A 19,674-nucleotide genomic window follows, 5' to 3' on the forward strand; every position below is an offset into this window, starting at 1 on the left:
CGATTCTGCATTGGATGCCCAAACAACTGAGGTCTAATTTTTATCGAGAGACTGTAGGGGAACACTAGGTGCTGGTGCAGTGATCCCAGACAGAATTCAGAATTTTGTCTACTTCTTAGAAATGTATAGTTCTCCAGGATACATTATTGCTTTCACACATATTTCCACCACAAACTGGAAGGAGGTTGAAAGCACAAAAAACAGTTAAAATAGGGTATGTCCCAGTAAAATACCAAAACTGTGTAGAAAATGTTGGTTTTCTGACAAATGTCTGCCTGTTGCTGAAAGCTGGGAAGATGGTGATTTTAGCACCACAAACTCTTTGTTGATACATTTTGCAGGGAAAAAAAACTGACGCTTTCTTCTGCAGCACTGTTTTGCCATTTTTCCTAAAAACAAAAATTTGCTGTATTTTGCCCAATTTCTTGCCCCCCCCACCCCCAACCAGGGGAATCCACAAGCCCTGTGTACCTTTAGAATCATCAGAAATGTTGGAACAAAAGGTCACAAATTTGGCGTGGATACCTTATGTGGACAAAAAGTTAAGGTGGCCTAAGTGCAAACTACCCCAAATAGTCAAATAGAAGGTGGCATGGGAAAGACGTGGAAGCGAAGGGGTTAAAATTGTACATGGAAAAGAGATACATAGTTTCAGTGAGGCTTCTGGTTGTCATGGAAACAGGTGAGAGGGTCATTGTGAAGAAGGTTCTTTGGAATGTTGGAGTTTAAACTGTGGATGACTGTTGAGGGGCTTTATACATCGGGGTCAGCTGACATCTATACATTAATAAATCTACATAAAAGAAACCATCTTTCCCAGTCACTGGAATAACTGCCCCCTCAGACCCAAGAGACTTATCCCCAAAAGGGAGCGTTTTATTATTTAAGAGCACCTCTGCCTCTGCTTGTGCTCCTGGTCGCATTGTTATCACTGCAGAGGGGGTGGGAGCTAAGGATGAAGGTCTGAAGCTCCCTGCAGCTCTCACACCAGCCTCAGCTCCGCTCCTCCCCTGTAAGGGGGTGGGAGGGAAGGATGAGGGGCTGAAGCTCCCTGCAGCTCTAACACCAGCCTCAGCTCCGCTCCTCCCTGTAAAGATGGGTCTCAGGCGGTGATTAGTGGAAGATGTTTATTGAGAAATAAACATATAAATAACCCACCAGTGCGGATGACAGAGCCCCTCCAGCACCGGTCAGCATAGAACACATAATGCCCAACAACATTCTGATATGTAACTTAGCAACATAGAATGCACCAACATCAGAATAATGACATCAAAGGATTCCATAAAGGAGAGTACTAACAAAATGGATAAGACACAAGAAAACAAAACAAAATAAAATAAAATAAATCATTTCAAAACAAAATCTTCAAATTTCTTGGGTAATTTCACCACCCTTTTCAAAGAGACATCAGATATAGCATTCCCAGAAACAATCTCCTCAGAAGAAGAGACATTGTGAGAATCAGAGGCAACACCTGTATGAGAATTCACAACAGGAGCAGATTAATCAGAACAAGAATTAGAATCACAGTCAGATGAGAAATTAGCAAAGTGTGTACTCTCATTAGAATTTCTCACATTAGGAACAAATGCACTTTTCTCATTGGAAACTCCGAAATTCAAAAAGGAATTATTGGAATCAAATACATTAAACAACTTTTCTTGCCCAGGTTTAAGAAGAACTATGGAACTTTTATTCCACCAATCTCTTTTGTGTAGAAGAACAGCAGTTTCAGAGACGTTAATGACTTGTACTGGGGCAGAGAATTTAGAAATACCTTTCCGTGGCAAACCAGGCTTAATGATGCGCACCCAATTGCCAACACATATATTTTTGTATTTGGTTCTATGTATGTCATCATGGTATGCTTTATTTTTTAAGCCATCTCCATCCAAATTTTCCTTCACCTTATCTATAGTTTTCTCAAAATTCCTATGAACAGACAACTCTAAAGAAGGCGAAACAAGTGTACAACTTCCTCTTCCTCTCATCAAATAATAAGGAGAGACTCCAGTCACAGAGTGCGGCCTGGTATGATATGACCAAAGCTTCTCATTAAGAAAATCAAAGACATTATTCTTACTCTCCAAAGCACACTGAATGCCATCTTTAATGAATCTGTTAGCCCTCTCCACTTGGCCATTTTCTTTAGGACAATATAAAGGAGCTCTCTCAGCTTGAATGCCACATTTTTAAAGAAAAAAACCATTCTAGATTAAATGAACTGAACTCCATTGTCTGACATAAGTAACTTGGGAAAACCTTCAACCTGAAAAACTTTTTCTAAAAATGTGATCACTTCATCAGTGTTAGGATTCTCAACGAAAGTGTGATAAATCCATTTTGAAAAATTGTCAATTAAAACAATAAGAAATCTGTGTTGTCTGCCTAAAATATCATAAGGACCTGAAAAGTCAATAGATACCTTCTGCCAAGGTCCTTTAGGAATTTCTTGTAAACCCACAGGCTCACATGAAACTTTGCAATGTTTATCTGAACGCACACATACAGCACAAGCATCAACATATTTGTCAACTGAAGCATCCATACAAGGCCACCAGTAATGTTGTCTAAGAGATCTCTTAGTCCCAGAAACACCATTATGACCACGATGAGCTAATTCAAATAGCTTAGACCTGAGACCCATAGGAGGAACACATTGTGTCTAACCAGAAAGCCATTCTCAATACTGAGTTCACTAGATATGTGTGCAAAACTGTGTAACCCTGCCTCAAGATTCCTGGTAGGAGGCCATCCTTGAACAAGAAACATTTTGACTTTGTTAAGCAAAATATCTTCATAAAATGTTATCCAATCTGCTTCAGAAACCTTACCCTCACCACCGTTTAACACGTCCACCAAAGCAACTACACATTCATGGTGATCAACATAGGAATCTTCAATGATATCATTAGCTGGCAATCTAGACAAACAATCTGCAGTGATGTTCTTCCCTCCAGAAATATGCTGAATTTTAAAATTAAATTCTTGCAACCTGGCAATAAGTCTAATAAGTCTTGTAGAAGCATTACCAGAACGCACACCATCCATAATAAACACTAAAGGTTTATGATCCGTAACTAACTTAAAAGATTTTCCCCATAAAACGTTTTTAAACCTTTCCACAGCCCACACACAGGCAAACGCCTCTCTTTCAATCGTACTGTAATGTAGTTCAGAACCTCTCAAAGTTCCTGAAATAAAAGAAATGGTTCTTTCTTTGCAATCCGCAAATTGGGTAAAAACAGCCCCTAAACCAATAGAACTAGCATCAACAGTTACAACAGAATCACCATTGGGGTCAAACGTTTTTAAAGCAGGAGCTCTAGAAATGAGTTCTTTAACTTTTACAAAAGCATTGTCATGCTCTTCTGACCATACAAAAGATACACCTTTCCTAAGCAATTGGGAGGGAAGGATGAGGGGCCAAAGCTTCCTGCAGCTCTCACACCAGCCTCAGCTCCGCTTCTCCCCAGAGAAGGAAGATCGGGAGGAGCCTCTCTGTGAAAGGGGCCTGCGGGAAGGTGTAGAGAAGCTCCATGGAGTCAGCATTGTACAGGGACAGCCGCCCCCCCTCGTAGTCCAGATACACCCCCAGCTTCAGGGGCTTCTCACGAGGGGACAGAGGGGTCGCAGGAGAGGTGAGAGCCTTGTACTGACCCCCCCGCCCCTGCAAAGCCCAGACTCCCCCCTCAGGTGACCATGTGATCCCCCCCTTCCTCTTCACAGACTCTGCTGCGACCCCCACATCCCACTCTCCCCCCCCCTGCAGAAGCTGCACCTCCCAGTAATGTCTGCCGGAGGTGAACCCTTCGCTCCCCAGCACACAGTAGTAGTAGTTGAATCTCTTGGGGGTGTCCGGCAGGGTCTGTGCTGTGTTCGTCTGTCTCACACGTCTCTGCTCCTCAGACAGGAGGAGCCGAGGATGAGCCGTGTCAGGATCCAGAGTCACCATCACTGCAGAGAAGAGATTCACAATTAGAGATTTAATGACACAAAGAAAGGCTGTAATTACTGCTTCTGTTTTACATATGATTAATGTACACCACACCTGGAAGGAGCACGCGGCGCTAGAGAGCGTGACACTAGGCTGCTCACTACACTAAAGCGAGCGGCACTAGACTGCTCACTACACTAAAGCGAGCGGCACTAGACTGCTCACTACACTAAAGCGAGCAGCACTAGACTGCTCACTAAACTAAAGTGCGCTGCACTAGACTGACCACTACACTAAAGCGAGCGGCACAAGACTGCTCACTACACTAAAGCGTGCGGCACTAGACTGCTCACTACCCTAAAGCGCGCGGCACTAGAGTGCTCACTACACTAAAGCGAGCATTTATCTAGAGTACACACTACACCAAACAGCACACTGTACTGCATAGGACATTCTACTACACACTACACTGCACCACAGTGAATACTACACATACTGCGCACAATACACCACACCAAACACTGCTGAAGATACGCCACTGCACTACACAGACAGCACATTCTACTAAACACTGCACTGCACCACACAAAATACTACATTACACCACATAGTGCTAGACCGCACACTGTACTACACCGAACACTGCAGCAGATAGGGCACTGTACCAGTCAGTACACTGCATTAGATGGTAGAGATTAACAGAGCTACTAGAAGGTAAACAGTGCTAGACAGTACCCTGCATTAGATGGCACAGAGTGACACAGCTACTAGCAGGTATTCAGTACACCACATTAGATAGTACAGCGAAAGAGAGCTACTAGAAGGTATACAGTACTAGTCAGTACACTACATAAGATGGTACAGAGTAAGTTATTAGAAGGTATTCAGTACTAGTCAGTACACTGCATTAGTGGGAACAGAGTGACATACCTACTACAAGGTATACAATACTAGTGAGTACACTGCATTAGATGGTACAGAGTGATAGGGCTGCTCAAAGGTATACTGTACTAGTCAGCACCATCCATTAGAAGAAACAGAGAGACAAGGCTACTCGAAGGTATACAGTACTAGTCAGTACGCTGCATTAGATGGTACAGAGTAAGATAGCTACTCCAAGATATACTGTACTAGTCACTATACTGCAATAAACACTAAAGAGGAAGAGAAACACTAGAAGATATACAGTACTAGTCAGTATACTACATTAGATGGTACAGTGTGACAGAGTTACTAGAAGGTAAACTGTACTAGTCAGTACAGTGCATTAGATAGTACAGAGTAGCAGTTACTAGACTGTATTCAGTACTAGTCAGTACTATGAATTAGATGTCACAGAGGGACAGAGCTAATCCAAGATATTCTGTACTAGTCAGTACACTGCATTAGTTGGGACAGAGTTACAAGGTAAACAGTACTAGTCAGTACAATGCAGTGTAATGCATTAGATGGTACAGAGTAACAGGGCCACTAGGAGGTCTACCATACTAGTCAGTAAGCTACATTAGATGGTACAGAGTAACGGAGCTAATAGAAAGTATACTGCACTAGTCAGTACACTACATTAGCAGGCAAAGAGGGACAAGGCTACCAGATGGTACACTATACTAGTAAGTACACTGCATTTGATCGTACAGAGTGATAAAGCTACCAGAAGGTATACTGTACTAGTCAGTACACTACTGTAGATGGTACAGAGTCACAGAGGTACTCCAAGGGATTCTGTACTAGTCAGTACACTGCATTAGATCGTACAAAGTAATAGAGCTGCTAGAAGGTATACAGTTCTACTCAGTACATTGCATTAGATGGTGCTGAGTGACAGAGTTATTAGAAGGTATATTGTATTAGTCATTACACCCCATTATATGGTACGCAGTAAGAGAGCTACTAGAAGGTGTACTGTAGTAGTCAGTACACTGCATTAGATAGAATGGAGTGATAGAGCTTCTGAAAGCTATACTCTACACTGTTTTACATGGTACAGAGTAAAATACCTACTCCAAGGTCTAGAGTCCGTACACTAAATTAGATGGCACAGACTAACAGGCTACTCAAAGGAATACAGTACAATATGTATAATATTCAATATTTTTAGCGTAGGATAGCGGGAGGGTAACATTTACTATTCCCAGTCCAGTGAGTGCAACAGTAGGGAAAGCAATGGATAGCAGGAGGTTAAAAATTACTATTCCCACTCCAGTGAGTGCAACAGTAGGGAAAGCGTTGGATAGCGGGTAGGTAAAAATGACTATTCCCACTCCAGTGAGTGCAACAGTAGGGAAAGCGTTGGATAGCGGGAGAGTAACATTTACTATTCCCACTCCAATGAGAGCAACAGTAGGGAAAGCGTTAGATAGCGGGAGGGTAAAAATCACTATTCCCACTCCAGTGAGTGCAACAGTAGGGAAATCGTTGGATAGCGAGAGGGTAAAAATTACTATTCCCACTCCAGTGAGTGTAACAGTAAGGAAAGCGTTGGATAGCGAGTAGGTAAAAATAACTATTCCCACTCCAGTGAGTGAAACAGTATGGAAAGCATTGGATAGCGGGAGTGTAAAAATTACAATTACCTCTCCAGTGAGTGCAACAGTAGGGAAAGCGTTGGATAGCGAGAGGGTAAAAAATACTATTACCCACTCCAGAGAGTGCAACAGTAGGGAAAGGGTTGGATAGTGTAGAGGTAAAAATTACTATTCCCACTCCAGTGAGTGCAACAGTAGGGAAAGCGTTGGATAGCGTAGGGGTAAAAATTACTATTCCCACTTCAGAGAGTGCAACAGTAGGGAAAGTGTTGGATAGCGTAGGGGTAAAAATTAATATTCCCACTCCAGTGAGTGCAACAGTAGGGAAAGCGTTGTATAGTGTAGGGGTAAAAATTACTATTCCCATTCCAGTGAGTGCAACAGTAGGGAAAGCGTTGGATAGCGTAGGGGTAAAATTACTATTCCCACTCCAGTGAGTGCAACAGTAGGGAAAGCGTTGGCTAGCGTAGGGGTAAAAATTACTATTCCGACTCCAGTGAGTGCAACAGTAGTGAAGTCGTTGGATAGCGGAGGGGTAAAAATTACTATTGCCGCTCCAGTGAGTGCAACAGTAGGGAAAGCGTTGGATAGCGTAGGGGTAAAAATTACTATTCTCACTCCAGAGAGTGCAACAGTAGGGAAAGCGTTGGCTAGCGTAGGGGTAAAAATGATAATTCCCACTCCAGAGAGTGCAACAGTAGGGAATTTAATGATTTAATAATTAAATAAAAATACATTAATTATCAATACCAATAAAATATTAATTATAATTACTTCCCACCCTATTCCCCTATAAACCCACAACCCACTCCAAATAATAAATTCATACAATTAATATAATTATCAGTCAGTCAGTCAGTCAGTCAGTCAAAAAAGTCTTTATTCGATTGGCATCATAAAAGACATACTTACTATACATATTTAAAAGAATTCATAGAGTACAATATCATATAACAATACAAGATAAATATATTAAAACATGTAGCATATTTCATAGTAGTCAAATTATTAAAAACATGATGACTAAACATGAAAGAAATTTATAAAACACACACCAATCTATCCTAAAACCATAGTGATAACACTAATTTAAAACAACTAAATCCAAGTGGGACACATATCAAGGATTGAGTTTCCGTAACCTAAGAATCCACGCCCAGCTGATAAATTTGGCAACACCTATTACAACAGGTTTAGATGTACCCGTTTTCAAAATTCTACTGGCAACCTGTGCAGAGCGGGTACTCATCAATCTGCATACGGGACGAAGCCATATACGGCATGGAAGAAGGTAAATTGGACAACAAAAAAGAAAGTGATCCATAGATTCGATCTTATCCACACAAAAGGGGCACTTATCACTACCAAAAGGGCTCCAGCTTTTAGTGAGCCCTCGGAGTGGTAGGGCGCCCACTCTAAACTGATGATACAGTTTACGATCAAGATGTTTCATAATGGTGTTCCAGTAACCTTCACAAGCGGACTCGTCCTTAAGAGCAAAAAATGTAGCTGTCATGGAGCTACCCGAGAGGGAGGCAAATCTCCTGTTCTTAATCATACACCAATAGGCGTCCCTTAGAACAATTTTCGTCGGGAAAACAGCAGTGTCTGGATTGGCCCAGAGGTCACCCATCCCAAGATCAGTCAGCAGGGCTTTAACACCAGACAACCATGATATTCTGTGTGAACCCTCGAGCCCTTCAACTTCCAAAAGGGCTTCAGTATAAATAGATAATTCGGGTGTGGTCCACAGGCGTCGCCAAAACGCCAGGGGTCTAAACCCTGCCATATCCTCTAGAGGCTGGATTCCCAAGTCATATAATAATGGGATGCGCGGTGTTGATTGTGGAAGCCCCATTGCGGACCTGAGAAATTTGTTCTGGGCAGTCATCAGTTTGGACAAATTACTAAAGCCCCAAATTTCGGCCGCATATAAAATGGCAGGAAGGATCTTGGAGCCATAAATCTTCATTAGGGGAGCTATTGGTTTTGTTAAAGAATGATTATGCTCTTTCAACAGAGCTCCACCTAGTTGGGCGTGTTTAAGAGCGAGAAGGTCCAGCTGATGTGACCAGCTACAGGTCTCGCTAAAGGTAACCCCTAAATAAGTAAACACAGCCGTTTGATCCAAGCTCACGCCACCCAAACATACCCGCGCATTAACGCGCCTAGGGCCTCGAAAAACCATAAACTTCGTCTTTCCAACGTTTATTTCCAACTCATGTTCACGACAAAATAACTTAAAACGAGACAGGGCTAGCTGCAAGCCCTGTCTTGTCTTAGAAATCAAAAGAGTATCATCTGCGAACATGAGTAGGGGAATCTTCATTCCAGCCAGGGAGGGTGCATCGGTCGGGTGGTTGGAAAAATAACTTCTGACCCTGTTAATAAATAGTGAAAACAGGGTAGGGGCAAGCACGCACCCTTGACGAACACCTTTGGATACTTTAAATCTGTCCGTCACCTCCCCTGGTTAGCCCCAACGAACACGGGCATAGTATTATCGTGAATAGTAACCAGGAAAGACACCAATTCTTTGGGCATGCCCATCTCCAGAAGTGCTTCCCATAACTTGGCCCTCGGCACGAGGTCAAACGCGGACCGTAGGTCCACAAAGGCCGCATAGAGCTTACCACCCCCCAAAAAAACCACCTTCCAATATAGGAGTACAACCCTAAAAGCTTGGTCCAGGGTCCCAATGTGAGAACGAAACCCCGCCTGGAGAGTGAAGTACCGGGTTTTTAGAACCCAGCGGTGCAGGGGAACACACCCGAAGACTTCGAGCTCTTCCTGTTTCAGACCCACAGAAACACAGAGTCTTCTAGGTGAAGTCAAAGATCGTATTTATTGGCTGCAGACCAATCACAGGTATCCGAGAAGTACAACACGATGTATGTTCTCAGGAGACTGCTCCCGAACCAAAACCAGTCTTTACTTATATACAAAATATTACACTTCTGGGCAACACCGCCCCTATTTTACAAGTGGTCATTCACATATTTTTGTTTTCAAAGGAACAGCAGAGCCATAATGACAATCCCACATTTCAATTCGTTAAGCACACAATCATTTCACCCCGCAAGTCTCAGAACCCTCATCAGATAACAGCGGACCCCAATAAAACGGGCACCTCCTGCTCGTAAAACAAGCCATAAAGTAGGAACAGAAACAGGTGTGAGAATAGCTAAGTCAGAGATCGTGTGTGAACAATGTTTTTATGATGGGTCGAGCCCTGATGCTAATCACATTAGGCCGCGAGGAAAGGAACTGGCCGGACAGGATTGACCCCGGGCAGTGGAGTCAGTTTGCACAGGTCACAGAGAAGTCATCAGAAGGTGTACGTGTCCTTTTGGCCTAGGCATGGCCTTAGCGCAGCCTATGTGAGGGCAACCATAAAATGGCTACTGTTCTAAAATGGAAGCCGAGGGTCCAATGTGTAGTATCGCATACACTGTGAATCCGCCGATGAAACATGACGAAAACACTTATACATACCGCTTTAGTCATTTGCGGTTTGCTGATACCAAAATCGGCGTGGTGGGGCCATGCCTCCGATGTGGTTCCGAATTTTACAGTACCACAGACCCTCCTTTTGCCCTTACATAGGCAAGAACTATACTAATCTGAATCCAGATCTATATTCATGAAGTCATGGAGATGTTGCTGTAGCATCATCCTGTTGCTTAGCTCGTCCCTTGATACAGGCCTCCTTACGCATGGTGTAACACAGAGGCTACACATTACAGGAGCGCACTGTATACATAGACAAAACGTGAAAAGAATGGCTAAGATCATCCCAACGACTATCAGAATCTTCCATCCCCAGGCTGATATCAGTCCCCAGAACCACCCCATCATTGACCAATCTCCTTTATCCACGTGAATGGATTCGGAAATCTTATGTAGTTTGGAAATGGCCCGGTAGACTGTTGGAGCGTTATCTGGTATGAAAATACAACAGCTCGATTGGATGAGCTTGCATACCCCACCACGGTCTGCGAGTATAACATCTAGAACCATGCGGTTCTGCAATGTCATGAGGCGATCCGCTTGGAGCTCAGCTGTCAAGTTACCAAGGGCACCAGCCGTTACATTAACAGTGGTTTTCACTACACGGGTCAGTTGTCTCAGGTTCCTACTATTGACCATTGGTCCCCAAAACGGCAGGAAACCCAAGAAAAAGTCTCCTGCTTCCTGACCGGCAGTATCCTCCTCACTAACCACGCCTCTCACAACTCTGGTCTTGTGATAATCAGAGGCGGCAGTAAATGTCGGCGGTAGCAAATTTGCAATATAACACGTGCCCGAGAAATCAGGGTGCAACCATGTATATGCTCGATCACTACAAACAAAGTATGTACCCTTGGCAGCCAAAAACGCAGGGGAAAACTGTGATGGAAAAGTGTATGTTTCCATACAGTCACTCTTCCCTAGTTGAGCTCTTGGATTCTGACCATTGCCTTGTAGACAGAACCGACCTGTGTGGGGTACGACCCAAATCGGGGATGAACTTTTACGCTGTTTCTCACCCAAACTAATGCTATACCCCGTCGCGTTCCATCCTACATAAGCTCGCAACCCATCCTTGGGAATAGATGTATATGCATCGATATCTCTGCTCATATCTGCAACTCCTCTCATCAAGGCTTTATTGTTCGAGTTAGGTCTAGTGGAACGCGGGGGTCGCGGGGAGTAGGTTTCAAGTGCAAAAAGAAACATAGTCTGGAATGCCCATGATGACCCATTATAACTAAACGGCAGTACTAGATATGGGATACCCTTATTAATGGTATGCGGCATCAAACCACACACCCAGCAATTTGTTGTATTCATAACTAGTTGGTGCTGGTGCAGGAGTTGGATGAACGAATTGTTCACGAACTCAGAACGTCTAGCTTGTTCGTGTTCTGGCAGCGGGTGAAAAGAGTGTGGGAAAACAGTAGGAGGAGGTGTGGGCTGTACAGTGGGTGCAAATGACACTTGGAAAGATAATAATACACAACCTACAGGAAATATCATTATGCTAAATAGTACAAACAGACACAATATTACAAAACATTTTCTATTCATTATTTTACATATTCTGCTTTTGAGATTTATTTCCTTGGTGGGCCTCTCCATCTTGAAAAACTGCATCCTCTAATCGGGCTGCTCGCGGCGGATGAGTATCTTCTGCTAAGGAGTACACCTGTCAGTTCAGGGAGCGCCCGAGACCAACCAGAACCGTTGACCTAACGTCCTCGGCTTGTACCCCAAAGTCTTGGCACCGCGACCCTGCAGCTGAACCCGGATGGTAGTTCGAAAAACAAAAATCAAAAAATCCTTCAGATGGGAGAGCTGTAATATCAAAAAGAAAATAGCAAGGGAAGGGAATTTTTATTTGTCCATAGGCCTTGGTCTCAAGTTATAGTGGTTTCTGCCAGGTACTGTCTGGTCTTGAAACAAGAGTTCAGGCTCTGTGGTGTCCAATCGAATTGACGGTGGCACAGCTTCCTGCAAAATATCGTCGTTTTCTCGTTCTGAAGTTGTGCCTTTTACGTGTGCATCACTAAATGGCGCAAAACGAGGGACAGTGTCAGTTTCAGAATCAGCGATACCCTCCTGGACCCACCGGTCATATGGTAGAGGCAAAGGGATCCTTTTGCAGTGAGCGCCGTGTATCCAATTCTTTTTCCCTTTCACTCGAACCGCTGATCTTGTCGATAGAAGTACGAGGTGAGGGCCGATCCAACGGGGCTCATCATTTTTTGTACGTTGAAAATTTTTAATAAGCACCCACGAGCCAGGGTCGATAGGGTGTCCTGGAGCTTCAGAGGCCTGGGGCAGAGTATCGTGAACCTGTTGGTGTAAGACACGCAATTTAGCCGTCAATTCATACAGGTAATCAAGCAGTACTGGATGTTCGATTTCACTGAATTTTGTCGGTCTTGGCACACCCCATACATTGGCCGGGCGGCCAAATATAATTTCATATGGACTAAGTCCCACTCGTGAATGCACAGTCATTCTTGTTGATAGGAGTGCTAAGGGAAGAGCGTCAGGCCATTTAAGACCAGAACTCGCCTGAATCTTGGCCAACTTAAGTTTCAGAGTGCCATTGTAGCACTCTACTAATCCAGCTGATTGGGGGTGATTTGCAGCGTGGTACTTCTGCTTAATGCCTAGTCCCTCACACACATTCTTCATCACTCGACCTACAAATTCACTCCCATTATCACTCCATACCATTCTTGGCATTCCAAACCTAGGGAAAAATTCTTTCACAAGGGCTTTGGCTGTTGATAAAGCAGTGTTGTCTTTTAGGGGATATGCTTCTATCCATCTTGAAAAAGCGCAAACAACAACCAGTACATATTTCAAATTGTTGCACCTTTCCATGTGGATGAAATCTAGCTGCAAAACCTCAAATGGATGTGATGGAGGCGCAAAATGACCAGCTGGAGTTGGGGTTCCCCTACCAGGATTGTATTTCAAACATATCATACAATTTTTGACCACATTCTCTGCACACTTGGGAATTCCAGCATTCTGCCATACTGGAACCAACAACTTACAAATTCCTTTCACACTGATATGTGCCATTCCATGTGCCATCGTAACCACTGGAAGCACATATGCATCAGGTAACAACCATCGCCGATGTTCTGACAAATCAACCCAACAACCATTCTCATCCAATTTACCCTTACTTTCTCTCCACATACTCAATTCTTTCTCTGTGGCTTCAGCTTGAAGGGACTTCACACTCTCTATCGTGTCTTCACACATTCCAACATCACCAACCCATCTTGCTGGGCCTGCAACATACATTCGAGTCTTTACATCTTTTGCTGTTTCTTTCGTGATTTCGTCAGCAAATGCATTACCACGACCAACATCATCGGTGACCTTCTTGTGTGCACTGCATTTCATAATCGCAACTTGTAACGGTAAGGTCAGTGACACAAGGAGATCATTCACCAACTGACCATTCTGAATTTTAGCTCCATGCGAAGTCAGGAACCCACGTTCTTTCCACAAGCGCCCAAAACTATGGGCCACGCCAAAGGCGTACTGACTGTCAGTATATATGTTCACTTTCATTCCTTCAGACAACACGCATGCTCTTGTAAGGGCAATTAATTCTGCTGCTTGAGCCGAATTATGTGGTATGCGTGCAGTTTCGACAATTGTGTGCAAAGTCGTGATAGCATATGCAGCAGTCGTATCACCATTCGGAAGCTTGAAGCACGAACCATCCACCCATAAAGTACCATCACACTCAGTTAGGGGAGTATCTTTAAGATCCACTCTCCCTTTTGTCTCTTCATCTGTTCTGAACAGACAATCATGCTGCTCAATCTCATCTATGTCTGCTGGAATCGGCAATAATGTAGCTGGATTCAACGTGTTGCACCTCTTTATGTGTATATGGTTTGCCAACAGTGTCAATTCATACCCTGACAATCGAGCACTAGTTAAGTGCTGTGTCTTGGTCCTGTTTAACAATGTGTCCACAGCATGTGGAACCATTACAATCAATGTGTTATTCATCACTAGTCCAGCAGACTGTCGAATAGACACAGCTGCTGCGGCTGTAGCTCTCAAGCAACTTGGCAATGCCCTCGCTACCGGGTCCAAAGTTGACGAAAAATACGCGCATGGACGCGGTCTGTCTCCAAAAGGCTGTGTTAACACTGATAATGCGCAACCTTCCTTTTCATGAACATACAATGTAAAAGGCTTGCTGTAGTCGGGGGTACCCAACACAGGAGCTGAACACAATGCATTACGCAATTCCCAAAAACTTTTCTGACATTCTTCAGACCATGGGACAGGATTCTGTGTATTTTTACAGGTTAATGCTAACAAAGGTTTTGCCAGCAAAGAAAAACTCGGGATCCAGTGCCTACAGTATGAAGTAATACCCAAGAAAGCACGCACTTCTCTCTGTGTTCTTGGCACGCTCAATTGTGCAATGGCCTGAATTCTTTCTGGGGTCAGTTTCCTTCCCTCCTTCGATAAGAGATGACCTAAGTAGGTCACTTCTTGTCGACAATATTGCAGTTTTGGGAGAGACACTTTGTGATGAAAGGCAGACAAATGACGCAACAATGATAATGTAGCTTCTTTACAAATCTTTTCAGTATCCGCGGCGATTAGCAAATCGTCAACGTACTGAATAAGGGTAGCACCACTAGGTAAAACAAGTGCATCAAGCTGCGCTTTTAAAGCCTGACTGTATATTGATGGACTTTCACAGTAGCCCTGTGGAGCGCGTTTAAAACGGAAGCTTCGACCTCCTAAACTGAAGCCAAAAATGTCCCTGCTCTCCTCTGCAATTGGAATGCTAAAGAAAGCATTCTTTAAATCGATCACTGAGAACCATGCAGCGGAAGCTGGAATCATAGTTAACAAGGCAGTTATATCAGGGACAACTGGAAACTGTGGCACAACTATTTTATTGACCTCTCTAAGATCAATCACGAACCTGTAAACAGGTGGCTGAGAAGGGTCCGTACGTTTTAAAACAGGTAAAACAGGACTATTGCAAACGTTGCCTCTTGTCTCTTCAATTACACCCTTTTTAATCAAATCACTGATAATTGCTAACAATGCTTTCTGACCTTCATTGGAGATCTTGTACTGGGGAATGCGTGGCAATCTGACATTGGCTTTTAAAGTGACCATATAAGGCGGTATTTCCAAGAGACCCACATCATTGGGACCAGTAGCCTAAAGGACATCCGGAAGGGATGACAATTCAGCTGGCAATTTATTCTTCGACAAATACATTGGGGAAATCACTTCCTTACCCAATGTAAGTTGTACTCCTGAGGGAGAACAATATAGTGTCGCATGCAATCTTTTTAACAAATCCAATCCTAACAGGTTTTCACCACAACCTGTCGTTAGGATGAGGGGTGCTTTTAGCTCACAAGGTCCAACAGAAAGGGGCATAGGACTAGAAATCGGGTTCCTAACCGGGGCACCAGAAAAACCTACTGAAACATTCATTTCGCCAGACAAAGGCGCGCCAGGGAGTTTTGAATGCATAATTGAACTCTTTGCAGCACCAGTATCCAGCAGAAAGGGCTCTGACACACCCGCTGTAGTCACCTTAACATACGGTCCACTCTGATCCACTGGCACTGAAACAACTCCCTCTCTCTGTCTATGGCTGTCCTAGTAATCATTACCTTCTACATTGTCGTCTTCTGCATAATAGTTATTATTATAGTACTGAGCTGTATTACTAGTTGCATTGGCTTGCTGATCAAAGCTATTTATCGTATTTTGAGGCGGAAGAGGACGCGCGTTCTGGGGAACATTCCCACACCCTCTACCTTGCTGACCACCTCTACCTCTTGCGCCATAAGCATTATTATTACGCTGCAACAATTTAGGACAACTATACTTAAAATGACCTTCTTCTTTACAATACGAACATTGATTGGCACCTACAGGAACACGCGGTTGGGAATACTCGAACCTCTGCATGTTTCTCTGAAACTGTTGAGGTTGCTGACAGTTACTCTGACTACCACGCAGTGGGTAGGCCTGCTGTAACAGAACCTTCGTCTTTAATTCTTTCGTTTTCTTGTCTGCTCTATCCTTCTCATCTTTATCCCTATTTTCGTAATACTGCGCAGTAGCCAGTATTTGCGCTGAAGAGGAAACAGCCCAAGAACTCTCTGAATCTTTTAATTTCTTACACAACTCGGGAAGCAAATTATGCACAAATTTATCAACAAATAACCGTTGGCCACCTTCAGTACTCATGTCTTGACCACTGTGGTCGATAAATGTTTCTTCAAACCTGGTGAAGAAATCAGACACCGTTTCATCTTTCTTCTGTTTGCATGCCGATAGTTTATCCCAATTCACACGCATCGCGGGCATTAAAGTTTTCATGTAGGTAATAATTCTACCAGGGAGTTCTGCTACTAGGGGCTCAGGTTTCGCACCACCAACTTGTCTAGTGTCTGCGGCAATGATATTAGCCCATGTGTTACCTAATTCTGCAACGTGATCTACATTACGAATGGATCCCCATAAAGGCTGTGGAACAACATTCCCGAACAACATATCTATGTCAGCTAGATTCATGACACACGATTCTGCAGTCTGTGATAACTCCTTATAATATCCTGCAGGGTTTTTACGGGGGTCAGGCAATGTCTGCTTAAGCGCTAAAACCTCAGAACGCTTCCATGGGACATGTACCCAAACACGCTGAAAATGTGGCAGAACAGGTGGAACAGCATTAGCATCACCAGGCCTCCAAACTGGAGAAACCTCACGCATCGGATATTGGCGCGCTTTTACCTTTTTCCCCACAGGGAATCCCTGTTCGAACAATGACTGATGACAATCATCATTCCTGAAGGACAGTAAAGTCTCAACTGCTTTATCTACATCGGGACCCACAATTGTACCTTTTCCAAAATCAAATCGCACTCGACACAACTCCTGTGGATTTGAGTCTAAACCATGATCTTCCAATTCCTCACAGAGGAATTCACACATTTTCTCAAACACATACCTCTGTTTTGGGGCTTCCCATTGGTGAAAAACATTAACAACTGATTCTACATCATAGTTTGAAGGGAAAACAATCCATCTACGTGCCATATGGTTTAATATCGCTTTCTCTCCAGAATCAGGCAGCTGACTACGCAACTGCTTACGTTGTGAACCAGGGGTCATACTGGATGACCCAAAGAGAGGCGATATTAAGCTAGTGACCGCACTAGCTATTTGTTGTCGTGTAGAAGGAGAAGTTGAGGCGAAAACGGGGGGAAAGACAGAGGGAAGAAAAACGGGTGCAGATACAGGTACAGGGGCAGTATCAGGAAGAGCGCCAAGGGAGGCAGATGATGTACTAGGCAAAGTTGCAGGAAGCGCAGAGGAGACAGGTAGCGAAATTGGCGGCCCTTGAGAGGGCTGTGCTGTAGGGATAGGAGCCGGCTGAGGAGGAGCTGGCGGCTGCGGGAAAGCTTGCGGCAAATTAACTGGAGGCTGTATATTTAGAGGTTGTGGAGGTGCTGTAGCATTTTGCGCATACGGGGGTGGCGAACTTAGCAAGTGTGACATTAGGGAGTCTTTCTCTTTTTCTTTTGACTCATCTTGCTGAAGGGGTGGCAAAACCGGGTAATATTTATCAATAACGAGTTTGCGTTGCCTGTGCAACTGCTCATTCATTTGGTCCTCTTCATTATCTTTAAACTGCACAGCTGCTTGCATTATCGACATACCTCTCTCTCTTTTATTTTTCGTTGCCAATTTAATTTCTTTCTGTTTGGCTTCCTTTCGCCATAGGCGAAAAGAATCAAACATCGCCGGCCGGGCTTTCTTCTTAAATAATTTAACTTCTAAGTTATCTAGGATTTCTGTGTCGAAACTACCATTTTGGGGCCATTTTAAGACACCATCCTTCCTGGTGTATCGGACCCATACTTCATTATACGTAATGGGGCCCACGCCATGTTTCACATAAAGCTCATAAGTTGGAGTTCCAATTGGAGGAACCGGACACGAATCCTCCAATCGGGAGTCCTTTCTACAACCCAAACAAAATAAATTTCCAAATATACTAGAACCATGCATCTTCGCTCACTGGTCTAGTTTCAAACTTCAAAGGATTATCGAATACGATAGTCTTGTGAACACACAAGTCCTCTGGCTTTGGCACTTGCAAGTTCCAAATCAAAGTGATCCCGAAGGATACCAAAATCCCGAAGGATACCAAACAAACTGGGAGACGCTCCACTTATACTTAACTGAGGTATCGATGATCGATGACGTCACCAGAAGACTCTCTCAATTGTTTCGCTCTACCAAATCGTCAAGGGTCCAAAACAGGGTGATTAATCAGGGCAGCAGTCCTTCGTAGCCGTCGGGACGCGGAGAACCTCGCAGAAAAGAGTTTCGGACCACGTCGACATGCAGGGGTCGATGAAGTGGCGGCCCTCCTCCGGAATTTTCACACGAAGCTCCTCACGAACCTCTGGCTTGGACCGGTACCGCTGAAATCGCCCCGAGTTGGGCGCCAACTGAAGTACCGGGTTTTTAGAACCCAGCGGTGCAGGGGAACACACCCGAAGACTTCGAGTTCTTCCTGTTTCAGACCCACAGAAACACAGAGTCTTCTAGATGAAGTCAAAGATCGTATTTATTGGCTGCAGACCAATCACAGGTATCCGAGAAGTACAACACGATGTATGTTCTCAGGAGACTGCTCCCGAACCAAAACCAGTCTTTACTTATATACAAAATATTACGCTTCTGGGCAACACCGCCCCTATTTTACAAGTGGTCATTCACATATTTTCGTTTTCAAAGGAACAGCAGAGCCATAATGACAACCCCACATTTCAATTCGTTAAGCACACAATCATTTCACCCCGCAAGTCTCAGAACCCTCATCAGATAACAGCGGACCCCAATAAAACGGGCACCTCCTGCTCGTAAAACAAGCCATAAAGTAGGAACAGAAACAGGTGTGAGAATAGCTAAGTCAGAGATTGTGTGTGAACAAGGTTTTTATGATGGGTCGAGCCCTGATGCTAATCACATTAGGCCGCGAGGAAAGGAACTGGCCGGACAGGATTGACCCCGGGCAGTGGAGTGAGTTTGCACAGGTCACAGAGAAGTCATCAGAAGGTGTACGTGTCCTTTTGGCCTAGGCATGGCCTTAGCGCAGCCTATGTGAGGGCAACCATAAAATGGCTACTGTTCTAAAATGGAAGCCGAGGGTCCAATGTGTAGTATCGCATACACTGTGAATCCGCCGATGAAACATGACGAAAACACTTATACATACCGCTTTAGTCATTTGCGGTTTGCTGATACCAAAATCGGCGTGGTGGGGCCATGCCTCCGATGTGGTTCCGAATTTTACAGTACCACAAGAGGGGTCAGCACATTAGAATCAATCATCCAGTTTTGTATACTTCCCAATACAAGGCGGGCTATAATTTTTTGTACTGCGTCAATAAGACTAATCGGTCGATAATTTTGGCCAGGGCAGAGCGATCGCCTTTCTCATAGATCAGTAGTATCTCTGCCCCAAGCCACGAGTCAGGGACAGCAGCACCACCCGCAAGGCCATTTACTAGCATGGTCAGGTATGGGACCCATACATCTTGCTCTTGGATGAATAAATTGGTAGGGATACAGTCAGGACCCGGGGCTTTGCCACTCCTAATACTTTTTAAAACAGACTTG

General features: G+C 44.1%; 1 protein-coding gene across 1 annotated transcript in view; it reads right to left on the bottom strand.

The window, feature by feature from the left end:
* Positions 1 to 1,113: 1,113 nt before the first annotated feature.
* LOC146869502 (E3 ubiquitin-protein ligase TRIM39-like) overlaps positions 1,114 to 19,674 on the bottom strand; it is a 153,322-nt gene continuing 134,761 nt past the window's right edge. The window contains exon 6 of the mRNA XM_085601337.1: positions 1,114 to 3,960. Within this exon, the coding sequence (XP_085457463.1) occupies positions 3,449 to 3,960 (512 nt within the window). The 3' untranslated portion in view covers positions 1,114 to 3,448. The remainder of the gene's footprint in view (positions 3,961 to 19,674) is intronic.

This window comes from Triturus cristatus, chromosome 1_1, assembly GCF_964204655.1.
Source record: "Triturus cristatus chromosome 1_1, aTriCri1.1, whole genome shotgun sequence".
Taxonomy (NCBI): Eukaryota; Metazoa; Chordata; class Amphibia; order Caudata; family Salamandridae; genus Triturus; species Triturus cristatus.